The sequence below is a fragment of the Bombina bombina genome, chromosome 4 (assembly GCF_027579735.1).
Source record: "Bombina bombina isolate aBomBom1 chromosome 4, aBomBom1.pri, whole genome shotgun sequence".
Taxonomy (NCBI): Eukaryota; Metazoa; Chordata; class Amphibia; order Anura; family Bombinatoridae; genus Bombina; species Bombina bombina.
In genome coordinates, this window is record NC_069502.1 from 192,045,495 (window position 1) to 192,071,079 (window position 25,585).

Sequence of the window (25,585 nt, forward strand, 5' to 3'; positions counted from 1 at the left end):
TATTTATATATATATAATATACAGTGTGTGTGTGTATGTATGTATATATATATATATATATATATATATATATATATATATATATATATATATATATATATAAACTATTTTACATAACTGGAATAAGGAAGGAATAAAGAGGGCGACTCCTAGTGCAGATCATTTAGATGTTATGTACCCACCAGCTGTTCCCAACAAATGGATACTGATTACTTGCCTGAGGAAAAAGCGTGGTTAGCGCGTAGAAATGCGTAGCATTTTGTACTGACCACAGTTTTATATTATATATCTGTGAATTGTTTTTTATCAGCTTTTTTTATCAAATATATGTTTTTGTATACTGGAGTCTCCTCATTATTCACCGTTTGGAGTGATCTATCGCTGCAGCAGAGGACTACCTTGGCTTACATGTGCACTAGGTCACTTTAATATACCTAGTATGCTCCATTTGCACTACAGTGTGCAATATAATCTGTGAGTATCCATTTGTTGGGAACAGCTGGTGGGTACATAACATCTAAGTGATCTGCACTAGGAGTCGCCCTCTTTATTCCTTCCTTATTCCAGATTGCAGAATTAAATTCTGATTCCAGGAGGAGCAGCCTTTGCACTGGTGCACAGTTCACTTTTACATGGAAGAAGAACAGTACCCTGTATCTGATGGTTAGATGAGGCTGAAAAACTTCAAAAGATGTTTGGAAAATTATTTTTTATTTTTATTTTAATTTAAGGGGTTCAATGTTGGGAGGTGATACTGGAGGGGAGGGGACAATGTAAGAGGGGACAATTTAAGAGAGGAGTTACAAAAAGTAGGGCTTATGTAGGGGGATTAATCTAAGTGGATTTGGGTTTGCAATGAGGAGGTAAAGAAAGAGGTATTTGAAGTAGAGGGGAGAATTACATCTCAGCAGTTAATGTTAAAGGACAGCATTGGTGTTTTGAAAAGGGTATATTAAGAAATAGATAGGGTTAAAGTGTAGTGGGGCGTCAGGCTTAGGATAAATGGGCTATAGGTGACATTTATGTAAAGTAGTTATAATGACAGGGTCAGAAACTCCTTGGTGGTTGACAATAATAGCCAGCTATCTACTACAGATATTATTCAGTAACCCATTTATAGGCCTCTATTTAACATGGGCCATACAGACAGGGTAAACATCTCCGTCCTGTTGCCCAGCATCATTGCTAGCATTTATCATTGCACTCAAAGCAAAGTGTGCAACTCAGACAACTGCTCATGCATGGCCAATCATGTGCAAGCAGGGGCTGTCAATCACACCGGTTGGAAAAGTCTTGGGGGATTGAAGAATGCCACTTAACAGTTGCCGACCACAGCTTATTGATTTTTGGTCGCTTGCAAGATTGCAGCCAAAGGTGCTCCCAAGCTGCTCTCACAGATTTTTAAATGGAGCCCATAGTAATAGAGGTGTAAGCATGGCATAGTCAGTAAAACGGATGCTCTATGGAATAGTCTATCTTGTTCTTCTAGTTAACATATATAAATAATTGACACACAATTATAAAACAAAAAAAAAACATTTTCTTTGGATTAAACAACATTCAACAGTATATCATGTACTGAAAAAATATGCATTCCTATATATGATATATATATATATATATATATATATATATATATATATATATATATATATATATATATATATATATATATATATATATATATATATATATATTCTGTTAAATAGCCAGTGGCCCAGCACTCCAACCTAGGAGGTGTATCCGTGACCTGGGTGCAATCCTTGAAGCAAAGTAAGTATGTAAATCTATATAATGAAGGGCACGCTCAGGTTTTTTATAGAAGCCAATAAGTATTAATTTATTGATAATGTCAAAAGAACATGGTCGACATTTCAGCCCTCAGTTGGGCCTTCATCAGGACATTTACAGTCTGAAAAAAAAACAAAAAACAAAAAAAAAAACTGATATATTATATGCTAATGTGGAAAAAAACAACAAAATCACCCATTACCAATCTATGCATAAAATATACAAAAAATAATAAAAGCATAATCTGGAGAATTCCACAATATACCGCAAAGAGACAGGCCATAGACAACCAACAAAGATGGTTATAAGAGTCATGAAGTCATATGCAATACCCAGAACCTAAATATCAGTGCTGACCAATCCAAACCAAAGAAAATCAACAACCTAATTATTAATGATGGGCAAGCCATCAAGAATACCATAGTTGAATGGTAGCTGGGCACAATCAATTCGAACTACAAGCCACCATTATGTTTAGAGCCAACCAAAAGAGTTAACAAACACAACACTTTCTGCTAATATATAAATCCACAGATCTCATAGCAAAGCACTTAAATGGCATGACAAGAAATGATGGATGGAGCATGTAACATATATGTACAAAGATCACCAAAGATTGTAGTAAAACCATGGATATCTGTAAATCAGAGTATGGAAATATGCAGAAATTATCACTCAATGACCACATAACATCGCAGACCCTAAATGTATATCAATAGCAAACAAAAACAGTGTGTATAAAGGGCCAATGTAGATATATAAACCTCAGTCAGAGTTACAGAATAGCTATCATAGCAGTTGAAACATATAGCTGTCAATGTATACAGTGCACTATAGCGTATCATCACAGCGTGGGTGGTCCGACGCAAATCAAATCAGTCAAATAGTATTAAAAACAGCTAATGCACATAAAGACAGTATTGCGAGTAAACTTAAAATGAACAGTTCCCGGCATGTGAATAAAAATATGACACTGTTGTATAGAACTAAGCAGTATGGCTACCGATATTAAAATACCGACAAGAACAACCATAGGGTAGAATACCGCAAAAGACCCGCCTACTAGGGCAGAACAATAATGCAACTTATAAGAATATAATTTATATGCATAAACACTATCTGACATCTAAATGTTTGCTCTCCAATGTGGATATGTGCATTAATGCACACGCCGCTAAACACTCAGCAGCAGTGACCTAAAAACACCAGTGCACAAACAGAACCAGAATATTATCAATAAATTAATACTTATTGGCTTCTATAAAAAACCTGAGAGTGCCCTACTCCAGGGAAGTATTTCTAACATCCATATGAAAGAGCAGTCTTTAAATATGTTGACTTTCTTTGTATAAAAAAAAATGAAGTAAAAGCTTTTTAACCCCTAAATGACCGCAGCACTTTTCCATTTTCTGTCCGTTTGGGACTAAGGCTATTTTTACATTTTTGCGGTGTTTGTGTTTAGCTGTAATTTTCCTCTTACTCATTTACTGTACCCACACATATTATATACCGTTTTTCTCGCCATTAAATGGACTTTCAAAAGATACCATTATTTTCATCATATCTTATAATTTACTTTAAAAAACATTATAAAATATGAGGAAAAAATGGAAAAAAACACACTTTTTCTAACTTTGACCCCCAAAATCTGTTACACATCTACAACCACTAAAAAACACCCATGCTAAATAGTTTCTACATTTTGTCCTGAGTTTAGAAATACCCAATGTTTACATCTTCTTTGCTTTTTTTGCAAGTTATAGGGCCATAAATACAAGTAGCACTTTGCTATTTCCAAACCACTTTTTTTCAAAATTAGCGCTAGTTACATTGGGACACTAATATCTTTCAGGAATCCCTGAATATCCATTGACATGTATATATTTTTTTTTCAAAGACATCCCAAAGTATTGATCTAGGCCCATTTTGGTATATTTCATGCCACTATTTCACCGCCAAATGCGATCAAATAAAAAAAATTGTTCACTTTTTCACAAATTTTTTCACAAACTTTAGGTTTCTCACTGAAATTATTTACAAACAACTTATGCAATTATAGCATAAATGGTTGTAAATGCTTCTCTGGGATCCCCTTTGTTCAGAAATAGCAGACATATATGGCTTTGGCTTTGCTTTTTGGTAATTAGAAGGCTGCTAAATGCCACTGCGCACAATACGTGTATTATGCCCAGCAGTGAAGGGGTTAATTAGGGAGCATGTAGGGAGCTTCTAGGGTTAATTTTAGCTTTAGTGTAGTGTAGTAGACAACCCCAAGTATTGATCTAGGCCCATTTTGGTATATTTCATGCCACCATTTCACCGCCAAATGCGATCAAAGTAAAAAAAACGTTAATATTTTCACAATTTTAGGTTTCTCACTGAAATTATTTACAAACAGCTTGTGCAATTATGGCACAAATGGTTGTAAATGCTTCTCTGGGATGCCCTTTGTTCAGAAATAGCAGACATATATGACTTTGGCGTTGCTTTTGGTAATTAGAAAGTCGCTAAATGCTGCTGCGCATCACACGTGTATTATGGCTAGCAGTGAAGGGGTTAATTAGGTAGTTTGTAGGGAGCTTGCAGGGTTAATTTTAGCTTTAGTGTAGAGATCAGCCTCCCACCTGACACATCCCACCCCCTGATCCCTCCCAAACAGCTCCCTTCTCTCCCCCACCCCACAATTGTCCCCGCCATCTTAAGTACTGGCAGAAAGTCTGCCAGTACTAAAATAAAAGGTTTTTTTTTAAGAAAAAAAAAAAAGGCATATTTACATATGCTGTGTTTAGGATCCCCCCTTAACCCCCAACCTCCCTGATCCCCCCCAAAACAGCTCTCTAAGCCTCCCTCTCAGCCTTATTGGGGGCCATCTTGGGTACTGGCAGCTGTCTGCCAGTACCCAGTTTGAACAATCAAATGTTTATTTTTTTTAATTTTTTTATTTTTTTTCTGTTGTGTAGCTCAATCCCCCCCCCCCCCCCCCCCCCCCGCCCACGGACCAACCCTCACCACCTAAATCACACCTAAGGGGTTTTTTTTAACATTAAATGTCCCACATTTTTTCTATAGTGTAGCGTTCCCACCCGCTCCCTCCCCATGCATGCCCCCGCCCCCTCGTGCACGTGCACGCTCCCCCGGACTTACCCGCCCATGATCCCGCCCCCGCTCCACATGACCCGGGCCATCGATGGCCGCCACCCACCTCCCACACCGGCTCCCACCCACCAACGATACCGGCCATCGATGTCCGGTGCAGAGAGGGCCACAGAGTGGCTCTCTCTGCATCGGATAGCCGTAAAAGGTTATTGCAGGATGCCTCCATATTGAGGCATCACTGCAATAACCGGAAAGCAGCTGGAAGTGAGCAGGATCGCTTCCAGCTGCTTTCCACACCGAGGACGTGCAGGGTACGTTCTCAGGCGTTAACTGCCTTTTTTCTAAAGACGTACCCTGCACGTCCTCGGTCGTTAATGGGTTAAAGGGACATGAAACTCAAAATTATTATTTAATAGTTAAGATAGAGCACATAAATTTATACAACTCTTCAATTTACTTCTATTATTATATTTGATTCCCTTTCTTGAAGGAGCAACATTGTGTTACTGGTAGTCAGAGAGCCAATACCAAGATATATATATATATATATATATATATATATATATATATATATATATATATATATATATATATATATATATATATATATATATTGTGTATATATATATACAGGGAGTGCAGAATTATTAGGCAAATGAGTATTTTGACCACATCATCCTCTTTATGCATGTTGTCTTACTCCAAGCTGTATAGGCTTGAAAGCCTACTACCAATTAAGCATATTAGGTGATGTGCATCTCTGTAATGAGAAGGGGTGTGGTCTAATGACATCAACACCCTATATCAGGTGTGCATAATTATTAGGCAACTTCCTTTCCTTTGGCAAAATGGGTCAAAAGAAGGACTTGACAGGCTCATAAAAGTCAAAAATAGTGAGATATCTTGCAGAGGGATGCAGCACTCTTAAAATTGCAAAGCTTCTGAAGCGTGATCATCGAACAATCAAGCGTTTCATTCAAAATAGTCAACAGGGTCGCAAGAAGCGTGTGGAAAAACCAAGGCGCAAAATAACTGCCCATGAACTGAGAAAAGTCAAGCGTGCAGCTGCCAAGATGCCACTTGCCACCAGTTTGGCCATATTTCAGAGCTGCAACATCACTGGAGTGCCCAAAAGCACAAGGTGTGCAATACTCAGAGACATGGCCAAGGTAAGAAAGGCTGAAAGACGACCACCACTGAACAAGACACACAAGCTGAAACATCAAGACTGGGCCAAGAAATATCTCAAGACTGATTTTTCTAAGGTTTTATGGACTGATGAAATGAGAGTGAGTCTTGATGGGCCAGATGGATGGGCCCGTGGCTGGATTGGTAAAGGGCAGAGAGCTCCAGTCCGACTCAGACGCCAGCAAGGTGGAGGTGGAGTACTGGTTTGGGCTGGTATCATCAAAGATGAGCTTGTGGGGAATTTTCGGGTTGAGGATGGAGTCAAGCTCAACTCCCAGTCCTACTGCCAGTTTCTGGAAGACACCTTCTTCAAGCAGTGGTACAGGAAGAAGTCTGCATCCTTCAAAAAAAACATGATTTTCATGCAGGACAATGCTCCATCACACGCGTCCAAGTACTCCACAGCATGGCTGGCAAGAAAGGGTATAAAAGAAGAAAATCTAATGACATGGCCTCCTTGTTCACCTGATCTGAACCCCATTGAGAACCTGTGGTCCATCATCAAATGTGAGATTTACAAGGAGGGAAAACAGTACACCTCTCTGAACAGTGTCTGGGAGGCTGTGGTTGCTGCTGCACGCAATGTTGATGGTGAACAGATCAAAACACTGACAGAATCCAGGGATGGCAGGCTTTTGAGTGTCCTTGCAAAGAAAGGTGGCTATATTGGTCACTGATTTGTTTTTGTTTTGTTTTTGAATGTCAGAAATGTATATTTGTGAATGTTGAGATGTTATATTGGTTTCACTGGTAAAAATAAATAATTCAAATGGGTATATATTTGTTTTTTGTTAAGTTGCCTAATAATTATGCACAGTAATAGTCACCTGCACACACAGATATCCCCCTAAAATAGCTATAACTAAAAACAAACTAAAAACTACTTCCAAAACTATTCAGCTTTGATATTAATGAGTTTTTTGGGTTCATTGAGAACATGGTTGTTGTTCAATAATAAAATTAATCCTCAAAAATACAACTTGCCTAATAATTCTGCACTCCCTGTATATATATACTGATATATACAGTATCTCACAAAAGTGAGTACACACCTCACATTTTTGTAAATATTTTATTATATCTTTTCATGTGACAACACTGAAGAAATGAAACTTTGCTACAATGTAAAGTAGTGAGTGTACAGCCTGTATAACCGTGTAAATTTGCTGTTCCCTCAAACTACCTCAACACACAGCCATTAATGTCTAAACCATTGGCAGCAAAAGTGAGTACACCCCTAAGTAGAAATGTCCAAATTGGGCCCAAAGTCTCAATATTTTGTGTGGCTACAATTATTTTTTAGCACTGCCTTAATCCTCTTGGGAATGGAGTTCACCAGAGTTTCACAGGTTGCCACTGGAGTCCTCTTCCACTCCTCCGTGACAACATCATGGAGATGGTGGATGTCCTCATTCCCCACCTTCCGTTTGAGGATGCCCCACAGATGCTCAATAGGGTTTAGGTCTGGAGACATGCATGGCCAGTCCATCACCTTTACCGTCAGCTTCTTTCGCAAGGCAGTGGTCGTCTTAGAGGTGTATTTGGGGTTGTTATCATGTTGGAATACTGCCCTGCGGCTCAGTCTCAGAAGGGAAGGGATCATGCTCTGCTTCAGTATGTCACAGTTCATGTTGGCATTCATGGTTCCCTCAATGAACATTGAACTGTAGCTCCCCAGTGACAGAATCACTCATGCAGGCCAAGACCATGACACTCCCACCACCATGCTTGACTGTAGGCAAGACACACTTTTCTTTTTACTCCTCACCTGGTTGCCGCCACACACGCTTGACACCATCTGAACCAAATAAGTTTATCTTGGTCTCATCGGACCACAGTACATGATTCCAGAAATCCATGTCCTTAGTCTGGTTGTCTTCAGCAAACTGTTTGTGGGCTTTTTTGGGCATCTGTTTTAGAAGAGGCTTCCTTCTGCGATGACAGCCATGCAGACCAATTTGATGCAGTGTGCGGCATATGGTCTTAGCACTGACAGGCTGACCCCCGGCCCTCACCCCTTCAACCTCTGCAGCAATGCTGGCAGCACTCATACGTATATTTCCCAAAGACAACCTCTAGATATGACGCTGAGCACATGCACTCAACTTCTTTGGTCGACCATGGTGAGGCCTGTTCTGAGTGGAATCTGTCCTGTGAAACAGCTGTATGGTCTTGCCCACCATGCTGCATCTCAGTTTCAGGGTCTTGGCAATCTTCTTATAACCTCGGCCATCTTTATGTAGCAACAATTATTTTTTTCAGATCCTCAGAGAGTTCTTTGCCATGAGGTGCCATGTTGAACTTCCAGTGACCAGTATGAGAGAGTGTGAGAGCGATAACACCAAATTTAACACACCTGCTCACCATTTAACACTAACGAGTCACATGACACCGTGGAGGGAAAATGGCTAATTGGGCCCAATTTGGACATTTCCACTTAGGGGTGTACTCACTTTTGTTGCCAATGGTTTAGACATTAATGGCTGTGTGTTGAGTTATTTTAAGGGGACAGCAAATTTACACCTTTATACAGGCTATACACTCACTACTTTACATTGTAGCAAAGTGTCATTTCTTCAGTGTTGTCACATGAAAAGATATAATAAAATATTTACAAAAATGTGAGGGGTGTACTCACTTTTGTGAGATACTGTATATATATATATATATATATATGCCTTTACCAATCAGCAGCTAGCTGCCAGAAGTGCATTGCTAGACCTAAAGCGCAGAAAAATGTGGGTTTCATGTCCATTTATTTGTAAATGTGAAGTAATTTACAGGTGTCAGTTGCCCTCTTTCTACAGATACCTATATGGCTTATCAACCAATGAAAATTAGCAGGAAGTACCTATGAACCAATGAACATTAGCAGGAAGTACCTTTCAGACAACAAACTGTAGCAGGAATAAACATTAGGAAGACATACCTATCACCTAGTCAGCATTAGTATGAAGTTAAAATGTCAGTACACTGTGACTTAAACTATAAAATAAAGAGGTTTACATCATGTTTGGTAAAAGAATTTTCTCAAAGACAAAAACTTTATAGAAGTCTGAAATGCCAAGGCACCGTAGGAATGTGTATTTATAGAAGAGAATTAGTGACATGATGCATTGAAGGATAGGAAGAGGATATGTAAATGCATATCCTCTTTGACTTTTAATCTTGGCACAATTCTCTGTTATGATATATTAGAAAACTTCAAACCTATTTAATTACCCAGCCTTAATGAATAGCACAGATGTAGGAGTTCCTTGTGTATGCAAGTAATAAACCATAAAATAGATTACCTACACATGTCCTTTGATCTTCTGCAAGGACATAGGGATCTGCACACAAGCACTGAAAGCTGCCAAGTGTGTTCTTACATGTAGCTGAAGAATGGCATGGAGGTTCTTGTCTATTATCGCATTCATTGATATCTAAAAGAAACATTTTAAAAAGAAAAACAATTTATAAAATGTGAAAATCTCATGACAAATTATGTAATGAAAAATGTTAGTCTTAAATAAGAAGTGAGAGCTCTTTACCAAAATAATATTTGAACACATTCTAAAGTGACTTCAGTCTCTGTTTTATAATCTATTTTTTGTTGTAAATGTTTGTTAGGCATTTTTTTATTATTTAAAATAAAGAATAATTAAACTGAATATTGTTTATATTGTTTATATTAGATAAAACAGAGCAAGGTATTAATGGTGCATATTGCAGCATTCAAACTTATAAGCAGAAATGCCACATAAAATGATGGATCGGACAATTATACACAAGAATACAATCTGTTTGTTCAGCATATGTATATACAGGTGGCCCTCGTTTTACAACGGTTCAATTTACACCTTTTCAGAATAACAACCTTTTTTTCCAGTCATGTGACTGTTATTGAAAAGCATTGAGAAGCAGTGCATTTATTAAAATAGCCAGAAGGTGGAGCTGTCCGCTTGTGTTGCAGCAAAGCCAAGCAAGCTGAAATTAATCAGTTTAACCAGACCTGAGCTATAGAGCAGATTTCAAAGGAACAAGATCTTCCTGTCTATAAATCAGTCCAGATTGGAATGCATAGAAAGAACTGTTAGCAGAAAAATGCAAGTGAAGTCTGTGTTGTGTGATTTTATTAGGTTTATAATGCTGTTTAGCAAATGTTTTTGTTCATTTAACTTAGTTTAATTATATATTCTGTGTTGTGTGATTATTTTATTAGGTTTATAATGTTGTTTAGCATTTAAAGTCTTTATTACAAAGCTTTAAAAATAATTTATTAGGTGTTACTTATGACAATTTTGAGAGGGGCCCGGAACCTATCTCCCTCACTTCCCATTGACTTACATTATAAACTGGGTTTCAATTTACAATGGTTTCGATTTATAACCATTCCTTCTGGAACCTAACCCCGGCGTAAACTGAGGGCTACCTGTATATGCTTTCTTTTAAAGCACCCTTTTTAAGATGGACCAAAAACAAATCTATTTCACTATTGCCAGTATCAGATTATTGGGTGTGTCTCATAAACCATTTTCAAATTCTAAGCTATCCCAATCCATATGTCAAGCACCATTATAAATATATCAGAAATAACTTTGAACCAGGTTAACTCACATACGTAGCAATGGGATGACTACGTTTTTTTGCTCCAATCTAAACCCTTCAGCAGTTTCAACATAGCTAAAACCTTATGTTACCATTATTAGAGAGCTCCAAATGACATAACAGATATCTAACACCACCTCAATAACAACCTACTCAACATTGTGGGCTATATTTGGATTGGAGTCTGGAGCTCTAAGTGTAGTGCACAATCAATAAAAGTTGTTTTCAGAGCTCTTTATGTGCATCAAAAATACGGTGTTTACTATGAGTTGGAAGTAAGCGTGATTGCTTGAGCACAATCAAATTTAATGCAAGGCAGTCATGACTTCAGAGCTCTGGTTAACTGTTAAGCGAGACAAAAAAGTGCCACAAAAAACATTATTGTAAAAAAATATTGCATTAAAAAGGTATACGGGCTCAAGTGTTAGAAAAAAAGGCATGCAAAGGGATAGATACATATACATGTCTAAATATATATATATATATATGTTTAGATGTGTGTACATATGTATTTATGTGTTTTACTGTATATGTACTGTACGTATTTAACATTCCAATGTTCATCACTTACATGATATGTACTTTTTATTGTAAATACAGATTTATAAATATAAAGGCGTAGTACCTATACATTATCTACCTCAGTTACTCATTATTATGTAGTCTCACACTGTTTTTAACTTTGTTTAGTGTTCACACCTCCTATTTTAACTTAAAGGGACACTCAATCAAAATTAAACTTTCATTATTCAGATAGCGCATGCCATTTTAAACAACTTTCCAATTTACTTCCATTAACTAAATTTGCACAGTCGTTTTATATAAAAACATTTTGAGTCACCAGCTCCTACTGAGCATGTGCAAGAATAAGTGTGTATGCATTTGTGAATGGCTGATGGCTGTCACATGGTACGTGTATGCATTTGTAATTGGCTGATGGCTGTCACATGGTACAGGGGGAGTGGAAAAAGACATAACTTTTAAAATTGTCAGAAAAAAAATCTACTACTCATTTGAAGTTCAGACTAAGTGCTATTGCATTGTCTTGTTATCTTGCATTTGTTGATTATGCAAATCTACTGTGTTGACAGGTCCTTTAATGAATAAAAGTCACATTTTAACACATACTGTAATTTCTTTGCCTGACTAGTGCTATATTTGCATTCTTTCTGTGGATTTCTCTTCTATATCCACAAATCTTTTGTATTTGATTACTAATGCAAAGCACCACCCCACCTAAAATATATTTGTGTCACATAATATAGCAGAAAATTTGTTTATTGCATACTGCTATTAAGAAATAGGTATTAGTGGGGATTGCCTGTGATAGTGCCATTGTTTACTGTTTGTCCTACATAATTCTTACTCTGGGATATTCAGAGTTTCTTAACAATCGAGCACACAGACTTACAATCACTAATGGATTCTACATGGGACAGAGATAGACAGGCCAGGCAATTCAAAAGAACATCAGACCTTAATGAAATTTTTGAAGAGGGTAATAACCAGGGTGGAACCACAATACCAACCACTCAGGAAGGAATATTACGAGATGCTCATAAAACTATGTTTAAACAGGATAACGTTTGGTGGAACCGCCATTTTTTTGAAAAATATATTGAAAAGAAGTTAATACCTAGAGCCTTGAGAATCCAGCTCTTTACAGCCTTTGAATTCGGGGATCAAACATTAACTATAGAGTGGGAAGAGGCATTGTCTGAATGCTCCACCGAATTAATGAAGATCCTTATTAAGCATGACCGCTCTGAATATGATAGGGACCACTTTTTTACTCATTAAGCTACAATAAGCCATTTTCACATTAAATGTTTTAGGATGTCCCAATATGATATATTAGAAGCTAAAATTAAAGAACATAATGAAGCTTTACATTTTTTTTGAAAATAACACTGAGTTCGAAAAATTATATAAAACCTTCCAGAAAGAGTTGGATAAATATGAAGCAGAATTGAAAGCCACTAAACAGAGCAAACTTAACAGAGATATACAGGATTTCACCAAGAATAAGATATATAAATGGAGAAAAAGAGGATTTTTCAGAAATGCCACAAGTAACCTTAAAGTAACCATAGTACAGAGTGATGTATCTAACACAGATGGGGAAGAAGGCAGTTCCACTGACACAAATACCCAGTACAGCCCCTAATGTGATGGCCCCCCAATCCTCAAGCTGCATTAAGAAGAAGGATTTTTTTGAATCAGGAGAACAAGAAGGGGGAAGAAACAAAAGGCCAACCAGAGGCCGGAGTCGTGCACAAACAGGACAACAAGGGAATTGGAGACAATCAAGGAGGCCACCAAGCCCATTCTGACAGATACGACTGAATCACTGAATGTAATAAACCTATTAGATTTACCCCTAGCAAAAGACCACATTTAAGTACTGTCCAAAGATTTGTCATTCTGTCCATCTAATAATATAAACAAATTTGAAATTATAAAAGACATACAGCTATACATGCTTAAACTGCTTCTTAAAGGGACATGATACCCACATTTTTTCTTTAAAGATTTAGAAAGATAATGCATTTTTAAACATCTTTCTAATTTACTTCTATTATCTAATTTGTTTAATTCTCTTGATATTCTTTGCTGAAAAGCATATCTAGATATGCTCAGTAGCTGCTGATTGGTTGCTGCACATATAAGCCTCACGTGATTGGCTCACCCATGTGCATTGCTTTTTCTTCAAATAAGGATATCTAAAAAAATGAAGCAAAATAAATAATAGAAGTAAATTGTAATGTTGTTTAAATTTGTATGTTCTATCTGAATCATGAAAGAAAGATTTTGGGTTTAGTGGCCCTTTAAGAAACATTTTTCACAAAAATAAAATGAATGGGGATGGAATGTTGATGAATTAGAAACCATCAAAGACTTGAAAAACTTACCGGAAGAATCAGATCCAGCAACCAAAGCAAGATAGAGAAATAATATTAAAAATAAATCCACATTTATACCCAAAAATATTAATACACTGCATCTAGACATCTTTAATGAGATGGCATGCAGTGATATTACCTCATTAAAATTATTCCATATACAACAAAATCTACATATAAGGAACGGATGACACTACAAGAATTAAAACAAAAGTATGAAATAGTTATTTGCTATGCGGATAAAGGAGGTAACATAATTATATGGCCCCTGGACATGTACCTCAAAGAGGCAAATAAACAATTAAGAAAACTAAGTTGTTATACAAAACTGTTACACAACCCAGTGATGGGATATTCCAAAATCTATAACCATATAATAAATCAGGCGTTCCCTGAAGGCTCAATATCAGAGAACAAAAGGAAATATTTAACAGTACAGAACCCCAAGATAGCTACCTTTTATTTAATACCAAAGATACATACAAACCAGCAAACGCCTCCCAGAAGACCTATAGTCTTGGGTATAGGTTGTTTAACAGAAAAAGCAAGCCAATATGTAGACTATCGACTTTGAGAATATGTCCAGGAATTACCCTCCTACGTACAAGATACTATGCAAGTATTACAGAGATTGGAAAATTTCAATGTGAATGAAACCACATGGTTAGTCAGTACAGACGTGGAATCTCTATATAAGTCAATTGACCATATTAAGGGCGTTAAGGCTGTGCAGTACTTTCTGGAACTCAAATCAGAAGAAGACGCGGAACATGACAAATTTGTCATTAAGTTGTTAAATTTTATTTTAAATTATATTTTTTTCATATTTAACAACAGATTTTACCTACAAACCCACGGAACAGCCATGGGGGCGGCATGTGCCCCCACCAACGCCAATTTATTTCTAGACTTGTGGGAGGCGGAACATGTTTTTACAGATACAAATACTCACTATAAAGATATGATCCTCCTATGGCTTCACTTTATCGATTAAATGTTTTTTTATTTGGGAAGAAACGTACGACAAACTGCAAGAGTTCCTTAATATAGTAAACCAGAATGATTTAAATATTAAACTGACACATGAAGCCAGTCAGAGTGAAATCAATTTCTTAGATCTCACGATACACAAAAATGCAAAAGGGAACATCAAGACAGATTTGTACAGAAAAAAGACGTCAACAAACAGTTTACTGTACAGCACTAGTACACATGTTCCAGGAACCATCAGAGGTTTACCCACTGGTGAGTTCCTGAAAATACAGAGGAATTGCTCAGATGAGCAAACGTTCAAGTTGAGAGCCACTGAACTCTAAGACAGGCTAATCAAAAAGGAGTATAAAGAGGGCAAAGTACAGAGCGCTACATACTAACAGAAATTAATTACTGTACAAAAAGATCAAAACAGATCCTAAAACTCCAAGATTAATTTTGACCTATAACACACAAACTCCACAGTTAATTGACATTATCAAAAAACATTGGAAATTTTAATGACAGATCCGATCCTAAAAAGTTAGGGGACAAACCAGCAATTGGGTACAGGTGTACCAAAAAGTTAAAAGATTTAATCAGCACTAGTCATCTCCATACTAAGAAAAACAAATCTGCATTCTCTCCAGGCACATTCAGATGTGGCAATTGCAGCACATGTAAAGACATCCAAAATCACAGATAGATTTGGGGAACAGCATACAATCAAGAGGTACATTAGCTGCAATACTGAAGGAGTGATATATGCATTACGCTGCAGGTGCAATATGCTCTATATAGGTATGATGAGATATAATTTGAGATTAAGACTAATGGAGCATTTAAGAAATGTAAAAAATGCAGCAAAAGATCAGGAGAATGGGAAAACTCTCACAAGTGTAGCTTGTCATTTTGTAACACACCACAACTCAGCAGAGATGAACTACACTGCTGGGGTATAGAGAAAGTCAACTTAGGCATTAGAGGGGGAGACCTTGAATCTGCACTCCTCAAAGCTGAAAGCAGATGGATTTATTTATTAAATACTGTCCATCCACATGGAATGAACAAACAGAATAATTATTATATATTCTTGTAAATGTATTCTTGCTTATGTATCATAGGGAATTACACACTTCTTGCATATTATAACCGCAAATAGAAGGAGTAATGTTAAACATAATTTAAGTAAGAATTTAAATTAAAAATTCATTTATTTTATAGTGGCAAGAGTCCATGAGCTAGTGACGTATGGGATATGCATTCCTACCAGGAGGGGGCAAAGTTTCCCAAACTTTAAAATGCCTATAAATACACCCCCCACCACACTCATACCTTAGTTTAATGTATAGCCAAGTAGTGAGATGTAAAAAGGAGTAAAAAAGCATACAAAAAGAGGAACTGGAATAAATAATGTGCTTTTATACAAAAAACTATAACCACCAAAAAATAGGGTGGGTCTCATGGACTCTTGCCACTATGAAATAAATGAATTTTTCACGTAAGTTCTTACATAAATTATGTTTTCTTTCATGTAAGTGGCAAGAGTCCATGAGCTAGTGACATATGGGATAGAATACCTAAGAAGTGGAAGTCCACAGAATCACTAGAGAGGGAAGGATAAAATAAAAACATAATTTATGCTTACCTGATAAATTTATTTCTCTTGTAGTGTATTCAGTCCACGGGTCATCCATTACTTATGGGATTATATCTCCTTCCCAACAGGAAGTTGCAAGAGGATCACCCAAGCAGAGCTGCTATATAGCTCCTCCCCTCACATGTCATATCCAGTCATTCGACCGAAACAAGACAAGAAAGGAGAAACCATAGGGTGCAGTGGTGACTGTAGTTTGAATTAAAAATTTAGATCTGCCTTAAAAGACAGGGCGGGCCGTGGCTGAATACGCTACAAGAGAAATACATTTATCAGGTAAGCATAAATTATGTTTTCTCTTGTTAAGTGTATTCAGTCCACGGGTCATCCATTACTTATGGGATACCAATACCAAAGCTAAAGTACACGGATGATGGGAGGGACAAGGCAGGAACTTTAAACGGAAGGAACCACTGCCTGTAGAACCTTTCTCCCAAAAACAGCCTCCGAAGAAGCAAAAGTGTCAAATTTGTAAAATTTTGTTGAAGTGAAGACCAAGTTGCAGCCTTGCAAAACAGAGGCCTCATTCTTAAAGGCCCAGGTGGAAGCCACAGCTCTAGTGGAATGAGCTGTAACTTTTTCAGGAGGCTGCTGTCCAGCAGTCTCATAGGCTAAGCGTATTATGCTACGAAGCCAAAAGGAGAGAGAGGTAGCCGAAGCTTTTTGACTTCTCCTCTGTCCAGAGTAAACGACAAACAGGGAAGAAGTTTGACGAAAATCTTTAGTTGAATGCAAATAGAACTTCAGGGCACGGACTATGTCCAGATTATGCAAGAGTCGTTCCTTCTTTGAAGAAGGGTTAGGACACAGTGATGGAACAACAATCTCTTGATTGATATTCCTGTTAGAAACTACCTTAGGTAAGAACCCAGGTTTAGTACGCAGAACTACCTTGTCTGAATGGAAAATCAGATAAGGAGAATCACAATGTAAGGCAGATAACTCAGAGACTCTTTGAGCCGAGGAAATAGCCATCAAAAACAGAACTTTCCAAGATAACAGCTTAATATCAATGGAATGAAGGGGTTCAAACGGAACACCTTGAAGAACTTTAAGAACTAAGTTTAAACTCCACGGCGGAGCAACAGTCTTAAACACAGGCCTAATCCTAGCCAAAGCCTGACAAAAGGCCTGAACGTCTGAAACTTCTGCCAGACGTTTGTGTAGAAGAATAGACAGAGCAGAAATCTGTCCCTTTAACGAACTAGCAGATAAGCCCTTTTCTAAACCCTCTTGTAGAAAAGACAATATCCTAGGAATCCTAACCTTACTCCATGAGTAACTCTTGGATTCGCACCAGTATAAATATTTACACCATATCTTATGGTAAATTTTTCTGGTAACAGGTTTCCGAGCCTGTATTAAGGTATCAATAACCGACTCCGAGAAGCCACGCTTTGATAGAATCAAGCGTTCAATCTCCATGCAGTCAGTCTCAGAGAAATTAGATTTGGATGATTGAAAGGACCCTGAATTAGAAGGTCCTGCCTCAGAGGCAGAGACCATGGTGGACAGGACGACATGTCCACTAGGTCTGCATACCAGGTCCTGCGTGGCCACGCAGGCGCTATCAGAATCACTGATGCTCTTTCCTGTTTGATCCTGACAATCAGTCGAGGAAGCATCGGGAATGGTGGAAACACATAAGCCATGTTGACGACCCAAGGGGCTGTCAGAGCATCTATCAGCACCGCTCCCGGGTCCCTGGACCTGGATCCATAACAAGGAAGCTTGGCGTTCTGGCGAGACGCCATGAGATCCAGTTCTGGTTTGCCCCAACGATGGACCAGTTGAGTAAACCCCTCCGGATGGAGTTCCCACTCCCCCGGATGAAAAGTCTGACGACTTAGAAAATCCGCCTCCCAGTTCTCTACGCCTGGGATGTGGATCGCTGACAGGTGGCAAGAGTGAGACTCTGCCCAGTGAATTATCTTTGAGACTTCTAACATCGCTAGGGAACTCCTGGTTCCCCCTTGATGGTTGATGTAAGCCACAGTCGTGATGTTGTCCGACTGAAATCTGATGAACCTCAGTGTTGCTAACTGAGGCCAAGCTAGAAGAGCATTGAATATTGCTCTTAACTCTATAATATTTATTGGGAGGAGTTTCTCCTCCTGAGTCCACGATCCCTGAGCCTTCAGGCAGTTCCAGACTGCGCCCCAACCTAGAAGGCTGGCATCTGTTGTTACAATCGTCCAATCTGGCCTGCGAAAGGTCATACCCTTGGACAGATGGACACGAGAAAGCCACCAGAGAAGAGAATCTCTGGTCTCTTGATCCAGATTTAGTAGAGGGGACAAATCTGAGTAAACCCCATTCCACTGACTTAGCATGCATAATTGCAGCGGTCTGAGATGCAGGCGCGCAAATGGCACTATGTCCATTGCCGCTACCATTAAGCCGATTACTTCCATGCACTGAGCCACTGACGGGCGTGGAATGGAATGAAGGACACTGCAAGCATTTAGAAGTTTTGATAACCTGGACTCCGTCAGGTAAATTTTCATCTCTACAGAATCTATAAGAGTCCCTAGGAAGGAGACACTTGTGAGTGGTGATAGAGAACTCTTTTCCACGTTCACCTTCCACCCATGCAACCTCAGAAATGCCAGAACTATCTATGTATGAGACTTGGCCATTTGAAAGCTTGACGCCTGTATCAGGATGTCGTCTAGATACGGAGCCACCGCTATGCCTCGCGGTCTTAGAACCGCCAGAAGTGAGCCCAGAACCTTTGTAAAGATTCTCGGGGCCGTAGCCAACCCGAAGGGAAGAGCTACAAACTGGTAATGCCTGTCTAGAAAGGCAAATCTTAGGTACAGTTAATGATCTTTGTGAATCGGTATATGAAGGTAGGCATCCTTTAAGTCTACCGTGGTCATGTATTGACCCTCTTGGATCATGGGTAGGATGGTTCGAATAGTTTCCATTTTGAATGATGGAACTCTTAGGAATTTGTTTAAGATTTTTAGGTCCAAGATTGGTCTGAACGTTCCCTCTTTCTTGGGAACCACAAACAGATTCGAGTAAAACCCTTGCCCTTGTTCCGTCCGCGGAACTGGGTGGATCACCCCCAATACTAAGAGGTCGTGCACACAGCGTAGAAATGCCTCTTTCTTTATTTGGTTTGCTGATAACCTTGAAAGATGAAATCTCCCTTTTGGAGGAGATGCTTTGAAGTCCAGAAGATATCCCTGAGATATGATCTCCAACGCCCAGGGATCCTGGACATCTCTTGCCCAAGCCTGGGCGAAGAGAGATAGTCTGCCCCCCACTAGATCTGTTTACGGATAGGGGGCCCTCTCTTCATGCTGTCTTAGGGGCAGAAGAAGGCTTTCTGGCCTGCTTGCCCTTGTTCCAGGACTGGTTAGTTTTCCAGCCCTGTCTGTAACGAGCAACAGGTCCTTCCTGTTTTGGAGCGGAGGAAGTTGATGCTGCTCCTGCCTTGAAATTACGAAAGGCACGAAAATTAGACTGTTTGGCCTTTGACTTGGCCCTGTCCTGAGGAAGAGTATGACCCTTACCCCCAGTAATGTCAGCAATAATTTCTTTCAAGCCGGGCCCAAATAAGGTCTACCCTTTGAAAGGAATATTAAGCAATTTAGATTTAGAAGTCACATCAGCTGACCAGGATTTAAGCCATAGCGCTCTGCACGCCTGGATGCCGAATCCGGAGTTCTTAGCCGTTAGTTTGGTTAAATGTACAACGGCATCAGAAACAAATGCATTAGCTAGCTTAAGTGCTTTAAGCTTGGCCATAATCTCATCCAATGGAGCTGTGCGAATGGCCTCTTCCAGAGACTCAAACCAGAATGCCGCAGCCGCAGTGACAGGTGCAATGCATGCAAGGGGCTGTAAGATAAAACCTTGTTGAACAAACATTTTCTTAAGGTAACCTTCTAATTTTTTATCCATTGGATCCGGAAAAAGCACAACTATCCTCCACCGGTATAGTGGTACGCTTAGCTAAAGTAGAAACTGCTCCCTGCACTTTAGGGACCGTCTGCCATAAGTCTTGTGTGGTGGCGTCTATCGGGAACATTTTTCTAAACATCGGAGGTGGGGAAAAGGGCACACCGGGTCTATCCCACTCCTTGCTAATAATTTCTGTAAGCCTTTTAGGTATAGGAAAAACGTCAGTACACACCGGTAGAGCAAAGTATCTATCCAACCTACATACTTTCTCTGAATGTTACCCACTCCTCAGAATGTGCGAGAACAGCCAGTGGATCTTAGTTACTTCTGCTAAGATCATAGAAAACGCAGGCAGATTCTTCTTCTAAATACTGCCTGAGAACAAACAGCACACTCCGGTGCCATTTAAAATAACAAACTTTTGATTGAAGAAATAAACTAAGTATAAAAACACCACAGACCTCTCACAACAACCTATCTAGTTGAGTTGCAAGAGAATGACTGGATATGACATGTGAGGGGAGGAGCTATATAGCAGCTCTGCTTGGGTGATCCTCTTGCAACTTCCTGTTGGGAAGGAGATATAATCCCATAAGTAATGGATGACCCGTGGACTGAATACACTTAACAAGAGAAAACAGCTATTTCCGCTGAGAAATTAAATCCAAATATTAATTAAGTTTTTCATAAAAACTATAAAAAACACAAATCATAGGCACTAGAATTAAACTGAGACAGCTGCCTGAAGAATCTTTTTAGCAAAGACTGCTTCAGAAGAGGCAAACACATACATTAAGCTGCGGCTATGCAAATTTGATCAACTGAAGCTTCATTCTTGAAAACCCAAGATATAGCGACTGATCTAGTAGAATGAGCTGTAATAATGAATAATTGTAGTAAGAATAATGAGGTGAATACTGCTCCTCCTCCAAATAAGCTTTTTAAATTCAAAAGCTCCAACCAAGATGCCAAGGAAATGGCAAAAGCTTTCAGACGTTTCAGTCTTACTGAAATCTAAGTAGTTTCAACATAATATTGCAAAATTCTTACCGCATGCAAAGAATATAAAGACCCCTTAGGAGTATTCCTAGGGATAGGATACAACAAAGAAACAATAATCTCTCCCTTAATGTTGTTAAAAAGTTCACAACCTAATGCAAAAAAAAAATGTAAGACATCTCTCGCAAAACAGCTTATCTTGATTGAAATCAGATAAGGAGACTCACAAGAGAGAACAGACAATTCAGAAACTCTTCTAGCAGAAGAGAAAACCAAAGAAATAACACTTTCCAAAAAAGTAGATAAATAACCAAAGAATGCAGAGACTCCAAAGGAAAAACCTGCAAAAACTTAAAAATCAAATCGAGACTCCAAGGAGGAGAAATTGATTTAATAAAAGGCTTGATATGAAACAAAACCTTAATCAAACATTGCAAATCAGGAAGCTGAACAATCTGCTTATGAAATAAGAAAAAAGCATAGATTTTGTCCTTTCAAAGGATTTACAAACAAAAACCTGAATTCAGATCACCCTGAAGAAACTGTAAAATCCTAGGAATTCAAAACAATGCCAAGAATAATCATGAGTGGAACACCCTGAAATATAGGATTTCCAACTCCTAAATTTCCTTGAAACAGATTTATAAACCTGTATCATAGAGAAAACATAACTGAGTCATAAAAACTTCTATGAACAAAAAGTAAGTGTTCAAATGCCATGCCTTTAAAATTAGAAATTTGAGATCCTATGAAAAACTGGGCCTTGAGACAAAAAAGCTCTGATCTTATAAAAAGAGACCAAAGCTGGCAACTGGACATTCGGACAAAGTCCGCATACCAAAACCTGAAAGGCCATGCTGGTGGTATCAGAAACACATAAGATTGTTCCATTATGATCTTGGAGATCACCCTTTTGGAAGAAGAACCAGAGACGGAAAAAAGAAAGCAGGTTGATAAAACAGAGAACTGCTAAAGCATTCATCATTTCCGTCTGAAAATCACCAAACCTAAAAAGATATCTGAAGATTCCTGTTCAGGCGAGAGGCCAACAGATATAATTCTAGAAAACCTGGCTAAAATAATCCGCTTCCCAATTGTCTACACCTGAGATATGAATCGCATAGTCTTTACAAAAGTTCGATTCTGCCCAAGAAAATATCAAAGATACTTCTTTCATTGCAAAAGGACTGGAAGTCCCCCTTGATGATTGACATATGCCACTGTCTGTGACATTGTCTGATTGAAAACAAAAGAAAAGTTCTCTCTTCAAATAGAGCCCAAGCCTGAAGAGCTCTAAAAGTAATTTGGAGTTCTAAATATTGATTGGAAACCTCACCTCTTGAGGATTACAAGCGCCTTGCTCTGTCAGAGATCACCATGCAGTTCCCCAACCTGAAAGACTTGCACCTGTTGTGATCACAAACCAGAAAGGACAAACAAAGAAGTCCCCTTTAAACAATAAGGTGATGGTTAAACCGCCAAGTGAGAGAAAGCTGAGTGTTGGGATTAAAGTATATCAACTGTGATAACTGAGTATAATCCCTTCACCACTGGTGCAACATGCAAAAGCTGTAGAGGTTTCATATGAAAATGAGCAAAGGAGATTGCGTCTGATGCAGAGATCATTAGACCTAAACCTTTCATGCACATAATCACTTAAGAGAATTATAGAGACTGAAGGTTTAGACAAGCTAAGACCAATTCCATTTGTCTCTTGTCTGTTAGAGAAGGAGTCATAGACACTGAATCTATCTTGGAAACCTAAGAAGGTGACCTTGTCTGAAGAATCAAGAAACTCTTAGGTAAATCGATCCTCCAACCATATACTTGAAGAAACAACATTAGTTGTTTTGTGTGAGATTCAGCTAAAAGAAAAAACTGAACTAGTACCAAGACATCATCCAAAAACACTGCAATAGCTTACACTCTGAATACAGAAAAAAGAACACCAAGAACCTTTGAGAAAAATCTTGGTGCTGTTGCTAGGCCAAACGGAAAAGCAACACATTTGTAACACTTGTCTAGAAAAAAGAATCTCAGAAAACAATAGTGGTCTGGATGAATTGAAAGGTGAAAATAAGCAACCTGTAAGTCTATAGTGGATATGAAATAACCTTTTTTAAACAAAAGGTAGAATAGTCCTTATAGTCACCATCTTGAATGTTTGGACTCTTACAATATGATTTAAAGTTTTCAGATCCAAGATTGGTTTGGAGCCAGAAGCCTTAGGGAAATGAGAGGTTTTCTGTTCTCTATTCTGACAAAAGGAAGAAAACAAATGAGAGCTTCAAATGTACCCTTAAAAATTCCCTTATCCCCAGATATAAAGGAGATAATCCAATCCAATTGAGAACCAAACAAATTATTACCCTGAAAAGATAGATAAAAATGTATATTTTAGGCACCATGTCAGAATTTCAAGATTCAAACCATAAAGCTCTTCTAAATAGAATAGCTAAAAAATATAGATTTGACATTAATCTTAAATGACATCAAATACAGTATCAAAAATAAAATGATTCACATATTGAAGCAAAAAACAATGTTATATAATTCAGAATCTGATAACTGCAACGCTGACTGTCCAACCCGAAAGTTGAAGCAGCAGCAACATCATCCTAAGAATATAAACAGTATGTAAATATGCTCTTCTAAGGTAAGATTCAAGCTTCCTTAAAGGGACATTAAACACTTTGAGATGGTAATATAAAATGATAAATTGTATATATAAAACAACTCTGCAATATACTTTCATTATTTATTGTGTCCCCTTTTCCTGTAATTCCATTCTGAAATTGTGAGCTTTTCAGCCAATGGGCCGCCAGCAGGGAGGTGTCAATCAACCTGATAGTACTCAATCGGGTTGAATTGTGGCGATTCCTGTCTGCCTCATCAGAGCAGGTGGACAGGGTTATGGAGTAGCGGTCTTTAGATCGCTGCTTCATAACTGCTGTTTCTGGCGAGTCTGAAGACTTGCCAGAAACATGGGCCCACAAGCTCCATATGGAGCTTGATAAATGGGCCTCAAAGCCTTCTTATGGCTGCAGCAGTAACATTTTTATATCTGCAGAACTATTAGGTACATTAAACTGAGAAAGTAAAAACAGTAAATGTAATTGTACACATAGAAATATTATCAGCATATAATAATATGATAAAATAAGTGCCCATAATTAAGCTGAGGGAATAAAATCAGCTTGACAATAATAACACACTTAACTTTTGGTATAATTGTGTTCAGGCATCTTGGTTTCTACAGTAACATCAGAGGCAGGATCAGTTTGAGACAACTCGCAAAATGTAACAAAAAAGAAAAATAGCATTTAGACAAAATATCCAATTTCCACAAAGTAACAGTTTTAGAAAATAGGAAAAATTCATGATAGAATTTTTATAGAAAAAAATAAAATCAAAAGCAAGCATCATAGCTCTCTATAATAAAATGATAGCAGCGAGCCAAAGAGGGAGAGGCTTAATATAAAAAACAAAAAAGGTGCCAAAAATGAGACAAACAAAGATGACGCAAATGCAGAGAAAAAAACTTTTGGCGCCAAAGCTAACACAATGAAATGATGCAACTCGCGTCATAAAGGGCGCGACTTTGCGGCAAAAATTTTGCGTCAACAAAGACACAAGTAATGACGTGACTCGTGTCACAACAGGTGCAACTTTGCACCAAAAATTTTCGCGCCAAGAATGACGCAATAAAAAACAGCATTTTGTGTCCTCACGAGCCTAGTTTGCCCGCAAAAATTTTAAAAAACAAAGTCAAATTTGAAAAACTGAGGTAAGAAAATGTTTTACTTAAATAAACTTGTAAAAACGTAAATTCCATACTGAAACAGACTGCAAAAGGGAAATAAACATAGACCTGACTTATGGCAAATATTAGCAAAAACATATATTTAAAACTTTATAACATAAAGCGCCAAACATAGCTGAGAGTGTCTTAAAAAATGATACATACTTACCAGAAGACACCCATCCACATATAGCAGACAGCCAAACCAGTACTGAAAAATATTAGCAGATGTAATGGTAGAGGAGTATAACGTTGATCTGAAAAGGGAGGCAAGGAATGAATCCCTGCGACCGATTACAGAGAGCCTTTGAAAGGATTTCCCAAGGATTTCCCATGGGTGAAACCATTAAATCATCAGGCAATACTCCCTTCACATCCCTCTGACAAACACTGTACTCTGAGAGGAATTGGGCTTCAAAATGCTAAGCAGCGCCTATCATAGAAGAAATCAAGCACATCTTCCTTCACCACCTCCATAGGAGGCAAAGTTTGTAAAACTATGGTATGAGTGTGGTGGGAGGTATATTTATAGGCATTTTGAGGTTTGGGAAAAGTTTGCCCCTCCTGGTAGGAATGTATATCCCATACGTCACTAGCTCATCAACTCTTGCCACTTACATGAAAGAAATTCTATTTATTTTCAAAACAGGGTATTAAGATAGCATTTCTGCT

The 25,585-nt window shown here is 38.2% G+C and overlaps 1 protein-coding gene across 1 annotated transcript in view; it reads right to left on the minus strand.

Annotated features, from left to right (window-relative positions):
* The window catches only part of TPO (thyroid peroxidase), a 290,022-nt gene that overhangs the window by 21,762 nt on the left and 242,675 nt on the right, over window positions 1-25,585 (minus strand). Inside the window, exon 12 of the mRNA XM_053711339.1 lies at window positions 9,373-9,500. Coding sequence (XP_053567314.1) covers window positions 9,373-9,500 — 128 coding nt within the window. The remainder of the gene's footprint in view (window positions 1-9,372; window positions 9,501-25,585) is intronic.